The sequence below is a fragment of the Zalophus californianus genome, chromosome 12 (assembly GCF_009762305.2).
Source record: "Zalophus californianus isolate mZalCal1 chromosome 12, mZalCal1.pri.v2, whole genome shotgun sequence".
Lineage (NCBI taxonomy): Eukaryota > Metazoa > Chordata > Mammalia > Carnivora > Otariidae > Zalophus > Zalophus californianus.
Window position 1 is genome coordinate 13,175,106 of NC_045606.1, and position 20,682 is coordinate 13,195,787.

Consider the following 20,682-nt stretch of genomic DNA (forward strand, 5'->3'; position numbering starts at 1 on the left):
GCTATTCAACATAGTATTAGAAGTCCTAGCCACAGCAATCAGACAACAAAAAGAAATCAAAGGCATCCAAATCGGCAAAGAGGAAGTCAAATTCTCACTCTTTGCAGATGATGTGATACTGTATGTGGAAAACCCAAAAGACTCCACCCCAAAACTGCTAGAACTCATACAGGAATTCAGTGAGGTAGCAGGATATAAAATCAATGCACAGATATCAGTGGCATTCCTATACACCAACAACAAGACAGAAGAGAGACAAATCAAGGAGTCGATCCCATTTACAATTGCACCCAAAACCATAAGATACCTAGGAATAAATTTAACCAAAGAGGCAAGGGATCTGTACTCAGAAAACTATAAAATACTCATGAAAGAAATTGAAGAAGACACAAAGAAATGGAAAAACATTCCATGCTCATGGATTGGAAGAACAAACATTGTGAAGATGTTAGTGCTACCTAGAGCACTCTACACATTCAATGCAATCCCCATCAAAATACCATCCACTTTTCTCAAAGAAATGGAACAAATAATCCTAAAATTTGTATGGAACCAGAAGAGACCCCGAATAGCCAGAGGAATGTTGAAAAAGAAAAGCAAAGCTGGCGGCATCACAATTCCGGATTTCCAGCTCTATTACAAAGCTGTCATCATCAAGACAGTATGGTACTGGCACAAAAACAGACACATAGATCAATGGAACAGAATAGAGAGCCCAGAAATGGACCCTCAACTCTATGGTCAACTCATCTTTGACAAAGCAGGAAAGAATGTCCAATGGAAAAAAGACAGTCTCTTCAACAAATGGTGTTGGGAAAATTGGACAGCCACATGCAGAAGAATGAAACTGGACCATTTCCTTACACCACACACAAAAATAGACTCAAAATGGATGAAAGACCTAAATGTGAGACAGAAGTCCATCAAAATCCTATAGGAGAACACAGGTAGCAACCTCTTCAACCTCAGCCGCAGCAACTTCTTCCTAGAAACATTGCCAAAGGCAAGGGAAGCAAGGGCAAAAATGAACTATTGGGATTTCTTCAAGATAAAAAGCTTTTGCACAGCAAAAGAAACAGTCCACAAACCAAAAGACAACCGACAGAATGGGAGAAAATATTTGCAAATGACATATCACATAAAGGGCTAGTATCCAAAATCTATAAAGAACTTATCAAACTCAACACCCAAAGAACAAATAATGCAATCAAGAAATGGGCAGAAGACATGAACAAACATTTTTCCAAAGACATCCAAATGGCTAACAGACACATGAAAAAGTGCTCAACACTGCTCGGCATCAGGGAAATCCAAATCAAAACCTCGATGAGATACCACCTCACACCGGTCAGAATGGCTAAAATTAACAAGTCAGGAAACGACAGATGTTGGCGGGGATGCAGAGAAAGGGGAACCCTCCTACACTGTTGGTGGGAATGCAAGCTGGTGCAACCACTCTGGCAAACAGTATGGAGGTTCCTCAAACAATTGAAAATAGAGATACCATACGATCCAGCAATTGCACTACTGGGTATTTACCACAAAGATACAAATGTAGGGATCTGATGGGGTACGTGCACCCCGATGTTTATAGCAGCAATGTCCACAATGGCCAAACTCTGGAAAGAGCCAAGCTGTCCATCAACAGATGAATGGATAAAGAAGATGTGGTATATATACACAATGGAATACTATGCAGCCATCAAAAGGAATGGAATCTTACCATTTGCAACGACGTGGATGGAACTGGAGGGTGTTATCCTGAGTTAAATAAGTCAATCAGAGAAAAACATGTATCATATGACCTCACTGATATGAGGAATTCTTAATCTCAGGAAACAAACTGAGGGTTGCTGGAGTGGTGGGGGGTGGGAGGGAGGGGGTGGCTGGGTGATAGACATTGGGGACGGTATGTGCTATGGTGAGCCCTATGAATTGTGCAATATTATTGAATCACAGATCTGTGCCTCTGAAACAAATAATGCAATATATGGTAAGAAAAAAGAAGTAGAAGATAGCAGGAGGGGAAGAATGAAGGGGGGTAAGTCGGAGGGGGAGACGAACCATGAGAGACTATGGACTCTGAAAAACAAACTGAGGGTTCTAGAGGGGAGGGGGGTGGGGGGATGGGTTAGCCTGGTGATGGGTATTAAAGAGGGCACATTCTGCGTGGAGCACTGGGTGTTATGCACAAACAATGAATCATGGAACACTACATCAAGAACTAATGATGTAATGTATGGTCATTAACATAACAATAAAAAATTTTTTAAAAATTTTAAAAAGAACTAAAGTGATTTTCCTAGAAATTAAATCTCAGCCACCATGCTTATTGTTAGTGGTTTACTTATCCTTAGCTACAGTGATGGCATAATAGTTGGGGCCAAATAGACAAGTTCCACTAGGAATCGGTTGGTCCATAACTTATGGCAGGTATACAGCCACTATTAATTAGACAACACAGAAGGATATGATAACACCATTTTATTCTACATAAAATTTTCCAATCCTAGAATGTACAAGGATGAAGGTAGAATCATTTAAACTTAGCAACAAAAACAAATTGTTCCAACTCTAATAACAGAGAATATAGGTGATTCTAATAGTGTCAGTCCATTAAATTCATTATTCTACAAGATTCTGCAAAGACAAAATCTAAATTTGGTGAATATTTGTCAACATCAATGGACCGTTCTCCTTCACTCTTTTATATCTTGATCTTAATTATGTTTCTGTTTTTCAAAGAGTTTTGAAAGGACCAAATTGTTTTAAAGTATCTAATAAGAGAATTAAATTAGATCACAATGAAATTTGTCCTGTTTTATTCTTTTCTCCTTTGAGATACTCTCCTACTAGTAATTATCAATTATTATAATTTAAAAGCTCTAGTTTCCCTCACTATGGTTCATGTCATATAAAAATATGCAATGCCAATGACTATAACTAAGGATTTTAGTACACAAAACCAGAGCATCCTCCCAACACACTTATATTTCACTGGATTTTCTTAAAAAAAAGAAACATGTTTTATATTACAGCCAACTTGTATTCAATCCAACCAATAGTATAAAATAATAACATAAAATAATAGATTATCTAAAATTCTTATTTTCGTTGGAAGTCATCTGATTTTTCACTTTTGGGTGTGTCTTTACCTTTACCTAATTAGTCATCTTGATATCATAAATGTTAATACCTATTTGTATCCCCTGAACTTAATAAAGCAGTGTGAGGCCTTAGGGAGAATGCCAGTTAAAGAATGGAAACTGGAGGATTAAAAATTGGCCTCAAGTAACGAAGGATGATCAGGCTGACGTGGGCCTTCATGGCAGGAATGCATCAGGTTTGTCAAAAAAGGGAGGTGCAAATGCAAACTCACAGTTCTCTGATTTCTTAAGCTTTCTGATATGAGCTCCTCTTTTTTCCTCTCCCTGCTCCATGCTGTCAAGGTCATAGTCTACTGCTTTTCTCCCTTCCCATCCTCTGTTCACCCTTCAGCATGATCTCAACTTCCAACAACCTCCACTTCCTTCCTGGATACATAATTTCTTTCCCCACAAATCTGGCACCATTTACAGACTATTCCTAAGGGAATTCTTCCAGAGCTGACTTATCAATGAGGCATAGTGCTCACCATACTTCAGAGGTACACAAAATGTTTTAATTTTAATTTCAAAATGAGAAAAAAAATTAACACAATAATAATTAATACATAATAATGAATTATATTCATCTTTATACCAATGCAGCTACAGTTCTTAGTATTTTTATGGAGGAAAGGACCCACAAAGGTAAAATCATCTAAGGCCCACAGAATCATAATGGGCTCTGAATTCTGAGTCAACCCAGCCCTACATCCTTCCCCACTAAAAACTGGACCTTTCTAGCCTCATGGGTACAACCCAGACCAGAAGTGACTGTATGAGTATTTATTTCAAAACCTGATTTATGGTAATGGTTGCATAACTCACTAACTGTACTAGAAATTATTAAATGGTCCCTTGAAACAGGGTGAATGTTATGATGTGCAAAACATACCTCACTAGGTCACTTGGGTGGCTCAGTCAGTTAAGCATCTGCCTTCAGCTCAGGTCATGATCTTGGGGTCCTGGGATTGAGTCCCGTGTCAGGCTCCCCGCTCAGTGGGGAGTCTGCTTCTCCCTCTCTCTCCACCCCTCACCCTACTCGTGCTCTATCACTCTCTCTCAAAAAAAAAAAAAATCCTTTTTAAAAAATATACCTCACTAAAGCTGTTTTTAAAAAAGACATAGGATAAAAAAAGAAAAGCAGAAACACAGGTATCTAAAGACACAAAAAGATCAATCTCAGATTACTATACTTGTTTGAAATTCAGAAATTTATCCACAAAAGTGTGCTACAATAATGATAGCTGAAATTTTATCTACCCTAAGTATGAACAGTATTACAAACATGGAGAAAGAATAATGACATCAAAAATGCCAAAACATTCTATATGTGAAAATAATTATGGAAGTTTGGTGCTAAAAAGACTCACTGTCATAGTAATTAGGGGAGCCTGGTTACAATTAAGTACAGGAAGGATATTAAAACTCCCCAAAGATATTTCTGTAAGCCACAACAGAAGAATAAGAGCAACAGAATAATTGGTACCACATCCAAACCCACTTCCTTGTTATTTACCAATATCATCTAAAGAATACTGTTTAGATGCTGACGTTAGACAATCTTCAGTTGACAACTTTAAATCATATTAAGACTAAAAAAAAAAAAATCAAAGAATTTTATGACAAGGGTTAAAAGTTCATAGCCTTGAAACTACGAAAAATTTGGTGCCCGCTTGTAAACCACATCCTGGCAACTGTCGTGACTCTACAATGAAATGGTTTTGTTGTGGTTGAGACAATCAACTCCGAGTTAATAATTAGCTACTATTCAAATCAAGTGCAATTTGTGTAATTGTACACTAGATCACTTTTAAGAGGAGTACAAAATTTCATTTTTAGCAACTGATATTGAATGTTATAATCATTCATCTGTCATCCTATGTAATGCAATCAAAATGGGTGGAAAAGTATGTTTTTTGCCCACTGCATGAAATCTCAGTCATTTTCCAGGCAGCTGAAATTAAGTTCAAATGTTATCTGCTCAATGCAGGTGAACATTTATACAAAAAAAAGAAAATGAACGCATTTTTTAAAAAGTGAAGTTTCCTATTATATTACTTTGAAAAGTACCTAGAAATAGCACTTCGCGTTTACATAAAGCAGAGTTTAATCATTCTGTGGTTTGGTATTTTGATCTAGCATCTATAAATGTTATCTTAAATTGAAAGACTAAGTTAGTCAAGATTTCTCTATTATGAAAAGTTATAATAATTATGATAAAATAATTATGTCAACAACTACCTTTTTAATCTCAGCACATTTCTAACACTGCAAAATATTTTTTCAGTAACCTAATAATATTAATGCTAGTCAACAGAAACTTTTCAATTTACAAAGAATTTTTCACATCCTTTAGTGCATTAGATTCTCAAAACAACCCAGTATTGTTAGTATAATGTTGATTGGCCCCCCAGCATCGATTTCCCCTGCCTCTGGCCAAAAAATAACCACACCATTCTTTGGAGAAATCACATCTCCCCAGGTACAGTCATATGGTTTGGGTGGAGTTAACCCCATCCCTAGTACATAGAACAGCTTAAGCCAAATAACATATTTTTTAGTCCTCATTAATTGGTTCAGGAATGGTCACTTAACCCAGTGAAATATATGATCTTATTTTCTGGGGCTTCTACAAAAAAAGGTCTTCCTTTTTCTTCCATGGAAACTGCTAAAAGATTCTGTAAGTTTCCTTCATGGTACAGTATAAAGATGTAAGATCTGGTACCAGAACTGCTTCAACAATAGCTCCACATAATAAAAGATGGAGAAAAAGGGACTTGGAAAAGGCAGACAGTGCAGGATAGGAGTGAAAAGTAAAGAAAGACAAGTGGGAAAAAGACAAACAGAGAAAAGAGATGCCCAAGGCTCAAAAAGCACATATGAGATGAGAAGAAAAGAAGTAACACAGAGTCAAGAAATAGGGTAGAGGCAAAAAGAGATGAACAGAGGTTGGGCGGCAGTGGGTGAAGAGAATGAAAATGGTCTTATTAAGTTCCTGGGTGGCTCTGTCAGTGAAGCGTCTGCCTTCCGCTCAGGTCATGATCCCAGGGTCCTGGAATCGAGCCCCACATCGGGCTCCCTGCTCCGTGGAAAGCCTGCTTCTCCCTCTACCCTCCCCCCCTGCTCATGATCTCTCTCTCTCTCTCTCACTCAAATAAATAAAATCTTTAAAAAAAAGAAAATCTTATCACCCACTGCGCTGCACTTCAGACTGGCTTCAACATAAACTATTATCTGTACCACTGCCCTTTGAAGCTCTAGCACTATTCATAGCTCAGAGGCTATTCTGCTTGTGGGAACAATAGCATGTATCCAAGGAGACAGTGTCTTTTGTTGAAAAGACCATCACCAACAGAATTGCTAGATAAAGAAACAGAGGGCTTAAGCAGTTAAAATCCAGATTCCTAAGCATGACATACGAGGCCCTTAATACTCTTGGCCCAACTGTGTTCTAAAACCCTATGCTACAGAGAACTACATGGATCACCTCCATCTCTCCTGTATGACACCACCTCCAGTACTAAGCCTTGAACAGATGTGTCACCTCTCACTCCAACCGAGCTACCACAGCGCCTGGGACACAGTGACTCCTCAGTTGACCAGAGCTCATGAAAAACCCACTCCAAATGTTCTCTTTCTCAAAATTCTCGTATTTCAGCAGAAACACTTGTCCATCAGGTTAAATTCCATGATAGTTTTCACTCACTGGATCTGAACGTGATTAGATAATGCTTCAGAGGGGCCCACTATGTCGCACTGTCTTATTCTGACTCTTGGCATGCAACGTGGAGACAGGAGGGGCCAGTCCTGTTCTGTGTTCCCTTGTTACTGAGGGGTCTTTTGCTTCCTCTGCCTCTTACTAAATTTGCCTTCTCCCCTGGAGCTTCACCACAGGAAAGCTGGATCTTGCCTGTCCCTCAGTGCCAAAGCTTTTGTCTTTATCACGTAAGGAAAAGAGAACCAGTCAGGATATCAGAAACTAGAATTCTGGCTGTGACTCTGTTGGTCAAGCAGATCAACATTTCCTAGCTTCAGTTTCTTTGTAAGTAAAATAGGAATAAAAATTCCTGCCCTATCCGCCTGGGTGCCAGTTGAGCACTGAACTCTTGGTTTCAGCTCAGGTCATGATCTTGGGGTTGTGAGATAGAGCCCAGACTTGCACTCAGCGTGGAGTCTGCTTGGGATTCTTTCCCTCTCCCTCCCCCTCTGCCCTTAACCCCACTCCAGCTCTTGTGCTTGCTCTCAAATAAATAAATAAATAAAATCTTTTAAAAAACTCCTGCCCTACCTACCTCAAGTGATTATTATGGAGATCATATAAAACAGTAGATCTGAAAATCCATAGCTCTAAAATAAGACTTAATTGATTTTTATTGTTAAAAGGTAATGACAATAGCCAAGATAGGGAAACAATCTAAGTGCTCATCAATGGATGAATGGATAAAAAAATGTTGTACATATTTACACATAATGCAATGTTATTCAGCCATCAAAAAAAGGAGGAAATCCTGCCATCTGTAACAACATGGATGGACCCTGAGGGCATTATGCTAAGTAAAATAAGCCAGTCAGGGAAAGAGAGATACAATACAATCTTGCTTATATGTGGAATCTAGAAGGAATTTTTTTTTTACTTAAAAAAAAAACTGAGCTCATAGATACAGAAAACAGATTGGTGGTTGCAAGAGGCAAAGGGTTGGTAAAATAGGTGAAGGGTGGCAAACGGTACAAATTTCCAGTTATAAAATAAATAAGTCACAGGGATATAACAGACAGCATGGTGACTATAGTGAATAACACTGTACTGCATATTTGAAAGCTGCTAAGAGAGTAGATTGTAAAAGTTCTCCTCATGGGAAAAGCAGATCACAACTATGTATCATGATGGATGTTAACCAAAGTTATTGTGGTGATCATTTTGCAATATATACAAATATCAAATCACTATGTTATCCATCTGAAACTAATATAATGTTTTATGTCAGTTCTACCTCAATTAAAAAAAAAGGTAGCTAATGAGTCTTAATCACACTAATAACCTTAGCAAACTTTAACCAGATTAGCTACAGCAAATAGGCTAAATCACTGCTACCAGGTTTGCTAAAAGCAAATCATCTCATCATTAGTTGTTTATCAAGTGCTTATCCTAACTCCATGGTTTTCTACATTTTTCTAACCTTTCCTAGCAAACCTAAGGGCCATGAGACATACACATTGCTAACAGTGGGTGTCCTATTGATCTCAAAAGATTGGGAGAGCCCACTATTTGACAAATACTAGGCTGCATTTTGAGGATACCACTGTAAGCAGGAACAAACATTCCTGCATTCACGGGACTTACAGGCTTAGGGGACAACATGAACAACAAACACAGACACATATCCAAAATGACTAGAAAGCATGTATGTGAGCATGCATGCATGCGTTTGTATTTCCGTACCCTCACTTTGAAACAGCCCCACCAATGATACCACCCCCCTCCACTCTCATCCCCAGGGAACCACACACCTCCACATCATGAATCATTGTGTTAGGTGCTGGAAGAGAATTAAATTCTACCAAATGCTACAAGAGAATTTCTTCCAAAGCTAATTAATCATTGACATATAAGTAAAGCAGACTAGGTAAAGATCAGGAGACTTAAATAGAGTCCCAAATCCAGGACTGGCCACATAATTTGCAAGTACTGGTGCAAAGTGAAAAAAATGTAGGGCCTCTCATTCAAAAATAATTAAGAATCCAAGGCAGTGATAACAGAGCATTTAAACTAAGCTTAGAACCCTCTGTGATTGCACAGGTCAAACCCCCTGAAATCATCCTGGCTTCCATCCTTATGGAATGTGTAACTTGTAGCCAGTCACTTACCCTACCTCAGGTTCCTTACAGCTATAAAATTAGAGGAGGGAAGAAAAGGCTTTCAGCTTCTTCTCATAACTAACATCTGTGTTTCTCTATTTAGAAGACAGTTCATTCATTTGGAGAGAATTATTTTACCCTTTTATATAACCACTAAAATGCTCACTGTGACTCAAAGCTAATGTTGAAACTCCATATGTAGTATTTTACCTTTAGCCATTTGGATTTTTTTTTTACCTCTAGACAACTCCTTAATTTTATCTACGAGAACAAATCTCCAAAGCAGTTTTCCAAGTTTACTAGTCTCCCATCCATGCCATTTAAATCTGAAATTCCTAACTGAGGTCTCCATCTATAGTCATTTTTCCCATAGTAAAGTATCTCCTTGCACAAATTTGGTATTTTCTTTTTTTCTCTTCCTGAACAATTATCTATTCTGTATAGGCATCTGGGTCTGCTCCAATAAAAAGGAGGCAAAATGTCAATTTTAGAGTTAGTTAACCTTTTAATTCCACCAGTATTTAGCATGACATAACTGATAACTATCCAAACCAGGGGTTCTTAACCTAGAGTCCGTGGAAAGAATTCTGGGAACTAATTAACTTGAATGGAAAAAAATTGTATCTTTATGTCCATCCAACTTCCAACTAAAATTTAGCATTTTCTTCAATTATGAATGTAGGCAACAAAGCATAGGAATATTAGTAGTACCTATGGCTTGATCACCAATAAATATTATCCATATTTTCATATCATATTCTAGTTATTGCAGGTATCTTAAAACATCATTTATGTTCGACATTACCTCAAAATTGCAATAGTTACTAAGCCCAATAACAGATCTTATGGTTTAATGTGTTAGTAAAAAATCATGTTATTACAACACAAAATTGGTTTTTACACTGAATTAACTGTATTTTAATATAACTTGCTTCCCATGGAATCCTAAATATATCATTTTATGCATCTAAAAACATAATTCTGAAAAAAGGTCCATAGCCTTCACCAGACTATTCAAAGGATCCACAGTACAAAAAAGGTGAAGAAACCCTGGTCAAAAGAAGTTACAGAGCTCATGTGACAATAAAATAGAACCAAATGTACTCCTGTCTCACAAGTAGTAATAGAACCATTTTAATATAAATAGTCTTTAAAATTCGAATTCAACAGCAATGTCTACATACAACAAAATCTTCATGGTCTGTTTATTTTAACTTAACAATAATTAAGTACACCAAAATAGAACAGCTTTTGCTGTTGTTGTCTGTGGGTTTTTTCTGTTTGTTTGTTTTTTATTTTTGCACATGTGACCACAGGATTTAATATGAGATAGTATAAACCAGATACATGTCTTTACACCACAAACTCAAAAGTTCTTTGGATTGGTACCTGAGATGACAGCAGGTTACAATCAATGAACAGTCCTTTCCCCGTTTTATATCTTTGTATCAGTCCAGCCATAATGGCTCCATATGCATACAGGCCAGTAGCAAGATCAGTCATGGCCACTCCTGGACGAACTGGATCTCCATCCTGGGTTCAGTGAGAAAAACAGAGAGAACTGAAAATTGAAACCATCACATGATTTCTCAAATATTCTAAGATCAAACAGAAGAAAGAATTGTTTATGACATGTGCATGCACACACACAAAAGGAATACAAGGTGCTATGGTGATTATCTGCTGGTGGTAAGAATATATTTATATTTACTGTATTTTTCATCTCCTACCAACCAAACTAAACCAAATCAAATCAAATTAAATATTTTTAAACATGTCCAGGGGAGCCTGGGTGACTCAGTCAGTTAAGTGTCTGCCTTCCGCTTGGGTCATGATCCCAGGATCCTGGGATCAAGCCCCACATTGGGCTCCCTGATCAGTGGGGAGCCTCCTTCTCCCTCTGCCTGCCACTACCCCTGCTTATGCTCTCTCTCTCTCTCTCACTATCTCTCTCTCTGTCAAATAAATAAAATCTTTAAAAAAAACACACGTCTGAAGTTCCTTCTTAATGTATTTACCTTGTTTATCCTAAAAAAATAAATAATTGAATTTGAATTTAAATGAGTAAATCTACTGGAAACGAAAGAGAACTTTTTTTTTTCTTGTTGGGTAGGAGGCTCTCCCAGGAAAAAGAAGGCAGAAGACCTGGTCTATTCTCCTTATAAGCATGCTAATTACTGACAAATATACTAATGGTATTTGCTTAAAAAAAAAAAAGTACTTATCCATAGAAGGCTTTTAGCAGAATACCCTTGTTTTAGAATTACTATGGAAAACAAACGTAGAATCTATAGGTTTATAAGGGATGGGACATCACCTATGCAATTATTGGAGTATAAAATGAAATGTTTCACAGCCTATAATGTTCCCTATTGTATGAGATACTAGAGATCATATCTACTGCTCTGGGATTGAGAATTTTGTCTATTGTGAAAAAAAAGAATCTGAGGGTCTCTCTTAATGTCCAGGACCCCTTTCTGCTTTTCCTGTGCCTTTTGGTACCTTGTATCCTTAAAATTAAAAGTAAAGCTTAACACTGATTAACATTTTCAATTCATGTCAGTCTGATCTGACAATCCAATCTTTGACCTATATGTAAAGATATTAGAACAGTGCCTGGCAAACAATAACTACCCTATAAAAATTAGCTAACATTATCATTAACATTATCATCAGTCATTGTTATGTCATAGAGGTCCTATTTTGCACTATCTTGAATTCTGTTAATCCTTTCATCACACAGAATACCTAAAAAAGCCTACATTTCATCTGGTTGATACACTCATTCAATCACTCCCTTATTCATTAATTCCAGCTGTTATTCAATCATTTTCAGAAGCTAGTTTTTTCTTTCCTACAATCCATAATGAACTGTATCAATCATCTTATGAGAGTGCTAAATAATGTTAAAAGAAAGTAAATGAGAATATATAATGACTAAACTTTTTCCTCTGCTTTTAAGTCAATTTCACAGAAGATAAAGCAATTAAAACTGGAAAGCTCTGGCTGTTTTCTACCTATTATGATTGGAAAAAACTTGTAGTAGCTTGAATCAGTAAATTTAAAATTAAATTTGTCATTGGGATTTAAGATTATTTATGTGTTAAAACTGAGAGACAAGTTCAAATTTAAGTTTATAGACACATTTTCTCACTATAAAATGAATAAACTCATATTTTATCTGCTCTACTTCTCAGACCAGTAGGAATAAATGAGACAATAAATCCTTTATCTTATATTTAAACTTCCTGAAAAGGGGAGACTATACCTGATTAATATTCCAAAAACATCATCACATTATCCAGAATAACAATATGAGATTATAAGCATTAAATAAACATTAACTCATCAATATATTAGAAAAAACATTATCACTGTTAGAAGTGACAATTTATGCCAAATAATTTCAGTGAAACACCAACTGAAACCGGCTTACTAACACACTTTAGATTCAAAGATGCAAATAGCCTGAAAAAATGAAAGCATGGGAAAAAATATGTCATGCAAATAACAGCCATAAGAATGCTGGAGTGGCTATACTAATACCAGACAAAATAGATCTTAAGACAAACCAAAAAAATGTCACTAGAGAAAATAGGATCATTGCACTAGGAGGATATAACAACTATAAGCACATATGCACCTAACAATAGAGCTGCCAAAAAACAAAAAGCAAGGGGGGCCTGGGTGGCTCAGTCATTAAGTGTCTGCCTTTGGCTCGGGTCACGGTCCCGGGGTCCTGGGATCAAGCCCCGCATCAAGCTCCCTACTTGGCAGGAAGCCTGCTTCTCCCTCTCCCACTCGCCCTGCTTGTGTTCCCTCTCTGGCTGTCTGTCTCTATCAGAAAATAAATAAAAGTCTTAAAAAAAAAAAACAAAAAGCAAAAAGTGACTGATTTGAAAGGAGAAACAGATACATCAGGAATACTAGAAGGAGGTTTCAAACTCAAATATGAACAGTGAATACAACAACTAGATAGTCATATTCTATTGCATATATGGACCACATCTTCTTTATCCATTCATCTGTTCAAGGGCATCTCGGCTCTTTCCACAGCTTGACTATTACGGGACATCGCTGCTATGAACATTGGGGTGCATATGGCCCTTCTTTTCACTACACCTGTGTCTGTGGGGCAAATACCCAGGAATGCAATTGCTGGGTCATAGGGTAGCTCTATTTTTAATTTTTTGAGGCCGCCACAATGTTTTCCAAAGTGGCTGTACAACCTGCATTCCCACCAACAGTGTAAGAGGGTTCCCCTTTCTCCACAACCTCTCCAACATTTGTTTTTTCTTGCCCTGTCAATTTTTGCCATTCCAACTGGTATAAAGTGGTATTACTCAGCCATCAGAAAGAATGAACACCCAACTTTCACATCGACATGGATGGGACTGGAGGAGATTACGCTAAGTGAAATAAGTCAAGCAGAGAAAGTCAATTATCATATGGTTTCACTTACTTGTGGAACATAAGGAACAGCATGGAGGACATTAGGAGAAGGAAGGGAAAAATGAAGGGGGGGAAATCGGAGGGAGAGATGAACCATGAGAGACGATGGACTCTGAGAACAAACTGAGGGTTTTAGGGGGCGGGGGGTGGGGTATGGGTTAGCCCAGTGCTGGGTATTAAGGAGGGCACATACTGCATGGAGCACTGGGTGTTATATGAAAACAATGAATCGTGGATCACCACATCAAAAACTAATGATGCATTGTATGGTGACTAACATAACATAATAAAATAAAATTAAAAAAAAAAGAACAACTAGATAGAAAATCAAAAAAGAAAGAAAAGATTTGAACACCATAAACCAAGTATATCTAATATCTAGAAAACACTTCAACAACAAAACACATATTCTTCTCAAGTGCACATGGAAAATTCTCTAGGACAGACAATATCATAGGCCATAAGACAAGCTAAAATAAATTTAAAAGTAGTGAGTTCATACAAAATATGTTCTCAGGTAACAACTGAATGAAATTAGAATCACTAACAGGGGCATATTTTGGAAACCCAAAAGTATGTGGACGATAAACAACATAATCCCAAAACACTAATGAGTAACAAAGAAAATCACATAAGAAATCAGAAAATACCTCAAGATGAATAAGAGGCATCCATATTGATAAAGAAGTTAAACTGTCCCTATTTGCAAATGACATGATACTATACATAGAAAGTCTTAGACTCCAGGGGTGCCTGGGTGGCTCAGTCGTTAAGCATCTGCCTTCAGCTCAGGTCATGATCCCAGGGTCCTGGGATCCACCCCCACATCGGGCTCCCTGCTCAGCGGGAAGCCTGCTTCTCCCTCTCCCACTCCCTCTGCTTGTGTTCCTGCTCTCGCTGTCTCTCTCTCACTGTCAAATAAATATATAAAAAATCTTTAAAAAAAAAAGAAAGAAAGAAAGTCCTAGACTCCAGTAATAAATGAATTAAGTAAAGTTGCAGGATACAAAATTAATACCCAGAAATCAGTAGCATTCTATATACCAATAACAAAATAGTAGAAAGAGAAATTAAGAATACAACCTCATTTGCAATTGTACCAAAAAGAATAAAATACCTAGGGATAGACTTAAAGAGGTCAAAGACCTGTACTTTGAAAACTATAAAACACTGAGTAAAGAAATTGAAGATGAAACAAATGGAAAGATATTTCATGCTCATGGATTAGATGACTTAATAATGTTAAAATATGCATACTACCCAAAGCAATCTACAGATTCAATGCAATCCCTATCAAAATACCAATGGTGTTTTTTTGACAAAAATAAAACAAATAATCCTAAAATTTATATGGAACCACAAAAGACCTCAAATAGTCAAGGAAATCTTGAGAAAGAAAAACAAAGCTGCTGGGGGGCGCCTGGGTGGCTCAGTCATTAAGCATCTGCCTTCAGCTCGGGTCACGATCCCAGGGGTCCTGGGATCGAGTTCCGCATCGGGCTCCCTGCATGGTGAGGAGCCTGCTTCTCCCTCTCCCACTCCCCTTGCTTGGGTTCCCTCTCTCACTCTCTTTCTGTCAAATAAATAAAATCTTTAAAAAAAAGAGAAAAGAAAAGAAAACGCTGCAGGTATCACAATTCCTGATTTCAAGTTATACTACAAAGCTGTAATAATCAGGGCACCTAGGTGGCTCAGTCATTCATTAAGTGTCTGCCTTTGGCTCAGGTAATGATCTCAGAGTCCAGGATTGAGTCCCACACTGGGCTCCCTGCTCAGCTTCTCCCTCTGTCCCTCACCCCACTCATGCCCTCTCTCTCTCAAATAAATAAAATCTTAAAAAAAAAAAAGCTGTAGTAGTCAAAACAGTATGGTACTGGCACAAAAACAGACATATAAATCAATAGAACAGAATAGAGACCCAAGAAATGAACCCACACTTATACGATCAATTAATCTATTACAAAGGAGCCAAGAATACACAATGAGGAAAAGACAGTCTCTTCAATAAATGGTGCTGGGAAAACTAAACAGCTACATGTAAAAGAACGAAACTGGACCACTTTCTAATACCATACACAAAAATAAACTCAAAATAAATTAAAGACCCAAATGTGAGCCCTGAAACCATAAAAATTCTAGGAGAACACAGGCAGTAATTTCTCTAATATCAACTACAGCAAAATTTTTCTAGATATGTCTCCTAAGGCAAAGGAAACAAAAGCAAAAATAAACTACTGGGACTACACCAAAATAAAAAGCTTTTGCACGGTAAAAGAAACCACCAACAAAACAAAAAGGTATCTAATGAATGGGAGAAGATATTTGCAAATGATATATCCAATAAAGGGTTCGTATCCAAAATACGGAAAGAATTTACACAACTCACCACCAAAAAAACATATAATCTGATTAAAAATGGTCAAAGGACCTGAATAGAGATTTTTCCTTAGAAAACATACAAATGGACAACAGACACATGAAAAGATGCTCAGCATCACCAATCATCAGGGAAATACAAATCAAAACCACCACGAGATATCACCTTACACCTGTCAGAATGGCTAAAATCAAAAAGACAAGAAATAACAAGTGTGAACAAAAACATGGGAAGAAAGGAACCTTCGTGTGCTGTTGATGGGAATGTAATTGGTACACTCCATCCTGTAGAAAACAGTATAAAGTTTCCTTAAAAAAATAAGAATAGAAATACCATATGATCCAATAATTCCACTAATGGGTATTTACCCAAAGAAAACAAAAACAGTAATTAAGAAAGATATATACACCCCTATATTTATTGCAGCATTATTTATAATAGCCAAGATATGGAAGCAACCTAAGTGTCCATTAGTAGACAAATAGATAAGGAAGATGTGGTGTGTATGTACATGTGTACCCATGCACGCACACTGAAAGATTACATAGTCATAAAAAAGAATGAGATCATGCCATTTGAGATAGCATGGATGGACATAGAGGGTATTATGCTAAATGAAGTAAGTCAAACAGAGAAAGACAAATATTATATGATTTCCCTTATATGTGGAATCTAAAAAACAAAACAAATGAATTAACAAACAAAAAGCAGAATCATACTTATAAACACAGAGAACAAACTAATGGTTGCTAGAGGGAAGGGAAGTGGGAGGTGGGCAAAATGGGTGAAGGGGAGTGGGAAATATAGGCTTCTAGTTATGGAATGAATTAGTCATAGCAATAAAAGGCACAACATAAGTAATATGACAGATGGTAGCTACACCTATGGTGAGCATAGCATAATGTATAAACACATGGAATCACTATGATGTACACCTGAAATTAATCTAACAGTGTATGTCAACTATACCCAAATAAAAAAAAAAAAACTTTAAAAGAAAATGTTTCAAGATGAATGAAAATAAAGGTACAACATACCAAAATTTATGAAATGGAGCTAAAGCAGTATTGGAGGGCAATTTATAGCTGTACATACCTATATTTTAAAAGAAGAAATATTTCAAATCAATAACATAGCATTCCCCCTTTAGATATTGGAAAAATAAAGGAAACTAAACTCAAAGCAAGTAAAAGGAAGGAAGTAATACAAAGTAGAGCAGGAAATAATGCAATAGAGAATAGTAGTCCAATGGAGAAGATCAACAAAAAAAAAGTTGGCTCCCTGAAAAGATCAACAAAAGTGACAAATTTGTACCTGAACTTTATTTTTTTAAGATTTCATTTATTTATTTGAGAGAGAGAGAGCATGAGCAGAGAAGAGTGGTAGAGAGAGAAGCAGACTCCTCACTAAGCAGAGGGCCCAATGCAGGACTCAATCCCAGGACCCAGGGATCATGACCTGAGCCAAAGGCAGATGCTTAACTGAGCCACCCAGGCGCCCCTGTACCTAAACTTTAAAAAAAAAAAGTAAGAAATAAATCTAACAAATAAATAGAAAAACTGAATGGATATATGACAATTAGAGAAACTGAATTTGTAATCAAAAAGTTTCCAACAAAATTTAAAAAGTCCAGGAAAATTCTACCAAGCATTTTTTAAAGTTTTTATTTAAGTTCCACTTAGTTACCTATACAGTGTAATATTAGTTTCAAGTGTACAATACAGTGATTCAACGCTTCCATACATCACCAGGTGCTCATCACAAGAAGTACAATCCTTAATCCCCATCACTTATTTAACCTATCCCCTCACCCACCTATTCCCTGGTAACCATCAGTTCTCTGTAGTTAAGAGTCTGTTTCTTGGTTTGCTTCTCTCTCTCTTTTTTTTCCCTTTGCTCAACTGTTTTGTTTCTTAAATTGCACATATGAGTAAAATCATACATCTACCAAGCATTTAAAGAATTAACATTAATTCTTCACAAATGCTTCCAAAAACCAAAAGAGGAAAGAACACCACTCAACTTCTTCTAGGAGGCCAGTAATACATTGAGATCAAGCCACACAAAAATATCACAAGAAAATAAAACTACACAGGCCAATATCTCTAATGAGTGTGAACACAAACAAATTCTCAACAAAATACTAGCAAATTGAATCTGGCAATATACAAAAGAATTACACATCATGCGTAATTGGGATCGATTTTCTCAGGAACAATGTTGATTTAATATTTGAAAATCAATCAGTATAACAATCAAATCATTAAAATAAAGGAAAAATGCAAAATGATCATCTTGACAGATGCAGATAAAGAATTTGATAAAAATCCAACAACCTTAATGATGAAATATTCAATACACTAGGTAAAGAAGTGAACTTCTTCAATCTCAAGAAGGACATATGTGAAAAAAACACAGGTCACATCATAAGTAAATGTGAAAAATTGAATGCTTCCCCCCTAATATTAGGAACAAGAGAAGGATGCCTGCTCTCATCACTTCAATTCAACATTATACTGGAGGTTTTAACCAGTACAATTAGGAGAGAAAAAGAAATGAAAGGAATCTAGACTGGGAAGAAAGAAGTAAAACTATATTTGCAGATGACATACATAGTAAATCCTTAGGAATCCACTAAAAAACTCTTAGAACTAACAAATGAGTTCAGCAAGTTTGCAAGATACAAGGCAATATATAAAAATCAACTGTCTTTCCACACAGTAACAATAAACAAAATAGGGGCACCTGGGTGGCTCAGTCATTAAGCATCTGTCTTCAGCTCAGGTCGTGATCCTGGGGTCCAGGGATCAAGCCCCGCATGGGGCTCCCTGCTCTGTGGGGAGTCTGCTTCTTCGTTTTCTTTTGAACACCAAAAAAACCACACACATACACACGTACACACATGCACACAAACACACACACACACACACAAATATGGGAATAGCTGGACATGTCAGCATGTTAAGTAGAAGAAGAATTTATGAAATAATAATGCAATTCTGATATATTCTAAAATTCAAGAGGGCAATCTTGTTTCAAATATAGTATACTGTCCATTTAAAAAATTTTTTTTTCAAGTCACATATCCGATGAGGAACATATAACTAGAATTTATGAAGAAACTCAATAATTTACAACTCAAATAATAAGAAGGCAAATATGCCTTTTTTTTTAAGATTTTATTCATTTATTTGAGAGAGAGAGAATGAGAGAGAGAGAGCACATGAGAGGGGGGAGGGTCACAGAGAGAGGCAGACTCCCTGCCGAGCAGGGAGCCCAATGCAGGACTCGATCCAGGGACTCCAGGATCATCCCCTGAGCCGAAGGCAGTCGCTTAACCAACTGAGCCACCCAGTGGTCCCGCAAATAAGCCATTTTGCAAAGGATCTGAATAGACATTTCTCCAAAGAAGATACACAAATGGCCTTTACGCACAGGAAAAGATGCTCAACATCACTAGCCATCAGAGAAATGTAAATGAAAACCACAATGAGCTTACAAGCCAACAATAAAAAGACAACCCAATTTTAAAATGAGCAGTGTTGACACACTTTCAAAAAAGGATATACAAATAGCCAATAAGCACATGAAAAGATGCTCGACATCATTAGCCATCAGGGAAATGCAAATGAAAACTAAAATGAGCTTACAAGCCAACAACAAAAAGCCCGATTTAAAAATAAGCAGAGGGTTTACACACACATTTCTCTGAAGATGAAGACATACAAATAACCAATAAGTACATGAAAAGGTGCTCAAGATCACTAGTCATCAGAGAAATGCAAAGCAAAACCACAGTGAGATACCACACCAAACATACTAGAAGAGTTGTCATGAAAAAGAGAAATACAGCAAGTGTTAGCAAGGACGTGGAAAAATAAAAATTCTTATACACTGCAGGTATGATTGGAAATGCTGTGCTCACTGTGGAAAACAGTCTGGCAATTCCTTAAAGGGTTAAACATAAAGTTACCATATGACCCAGCAATTCTACTTCCAGGAATATGCCCAAAAGAATGAAAGTATAATTCCTCACAAAAATGTGTCTCTTGTCCTGAAATATGGGCTAAATGGGGTGGTACTATCTCTATATACCAACAGATAAGGGAATTTATCACTCAGAACACCACAAAACACATTTGGGGAAGAACAGGTAATAAACAGACCTTGCTAAGCAATGTGCACTACAATTCCATCATAATTTATTGGAAGAAGTGGATTTAGACTGATATGTAGACTCTTAGAAATTAAGTAATATTTGTATTTTACTAAATTTTAATTCTTGAAATCAGTAATAGAATAACTTTTTTCTTAGTAACTTAGAAACTGCTTTAAATGTACTTAGCTCTTTTAATAAATTAATATAGCCCTTTTGTAAGAACAACTTGTGGTGATATTCCTATAAAACTGAAACAGGTATGCTTCTCATCAACAAAGGCACAAGAAAAGGAAGACTCTACTTAAGAACTAAGACATACAATTATAGCGGGAAAACAAAGTATGTATTAAATATATTGTCATGGGCATCTGAATGGTTCAGTCAGTTAAGCGTTTGACTTTTGATTCCGGCTCAGGTCATGATCTCAGGCTTCTGGGATCAAGGCCTGGTTAGGGCACTACACTAAGCAGGGAATCTGTTTGAGATGCTATCTCCCCCTCTCCCTCTGCCCCTCCCCCCAACTCACGCATGTGCATTTTCTCTCTTTCTCTATCTCTCTAAAATAAAGAGGCAGGGAGCAAGATGGCGGAGGAGTAGGAGACCTGGATTTCGTCTGGTCTCAGGAATTCAGCTGAATAGGGATCAAACCATTCTGAACACCTACGAACTCAACAGGAGACCGAAACAGAGAG

The 20,682-nt window shown here is 37.0% G+C and overlaps 1 protein-coding gene across 4 annotated transcripts in view; it reads right to left on the minus strand.

The window, feature by feature from the left end:
• The window catches only part of SUGCT (succinyl-CoA:glutarate-CoA transferase), an 806,341-nt gene that overhangs the window by 621,473 nt on the left and 164,186 nt on the right, over positions 1-20,682 (minus strand). For all 4 annotated transcript variants that reach the window (XR_003516605.2, XM_027574687.2, XM_027574689.1 and 1 more), the window contains exon 8: positions 10,392-10,535. Coding sequence is in view for 3 of the 4 variants with exons in the window: in XM_027574687.2 (XP_027430488.1) it covers positions 10,392-10,535 (144 nt within the window). In the remaining variant the exon portion in view is untranslated. The remainder of the gene's footprint in view (positions 1-10,391; positions 10,536-20,682) is intronic.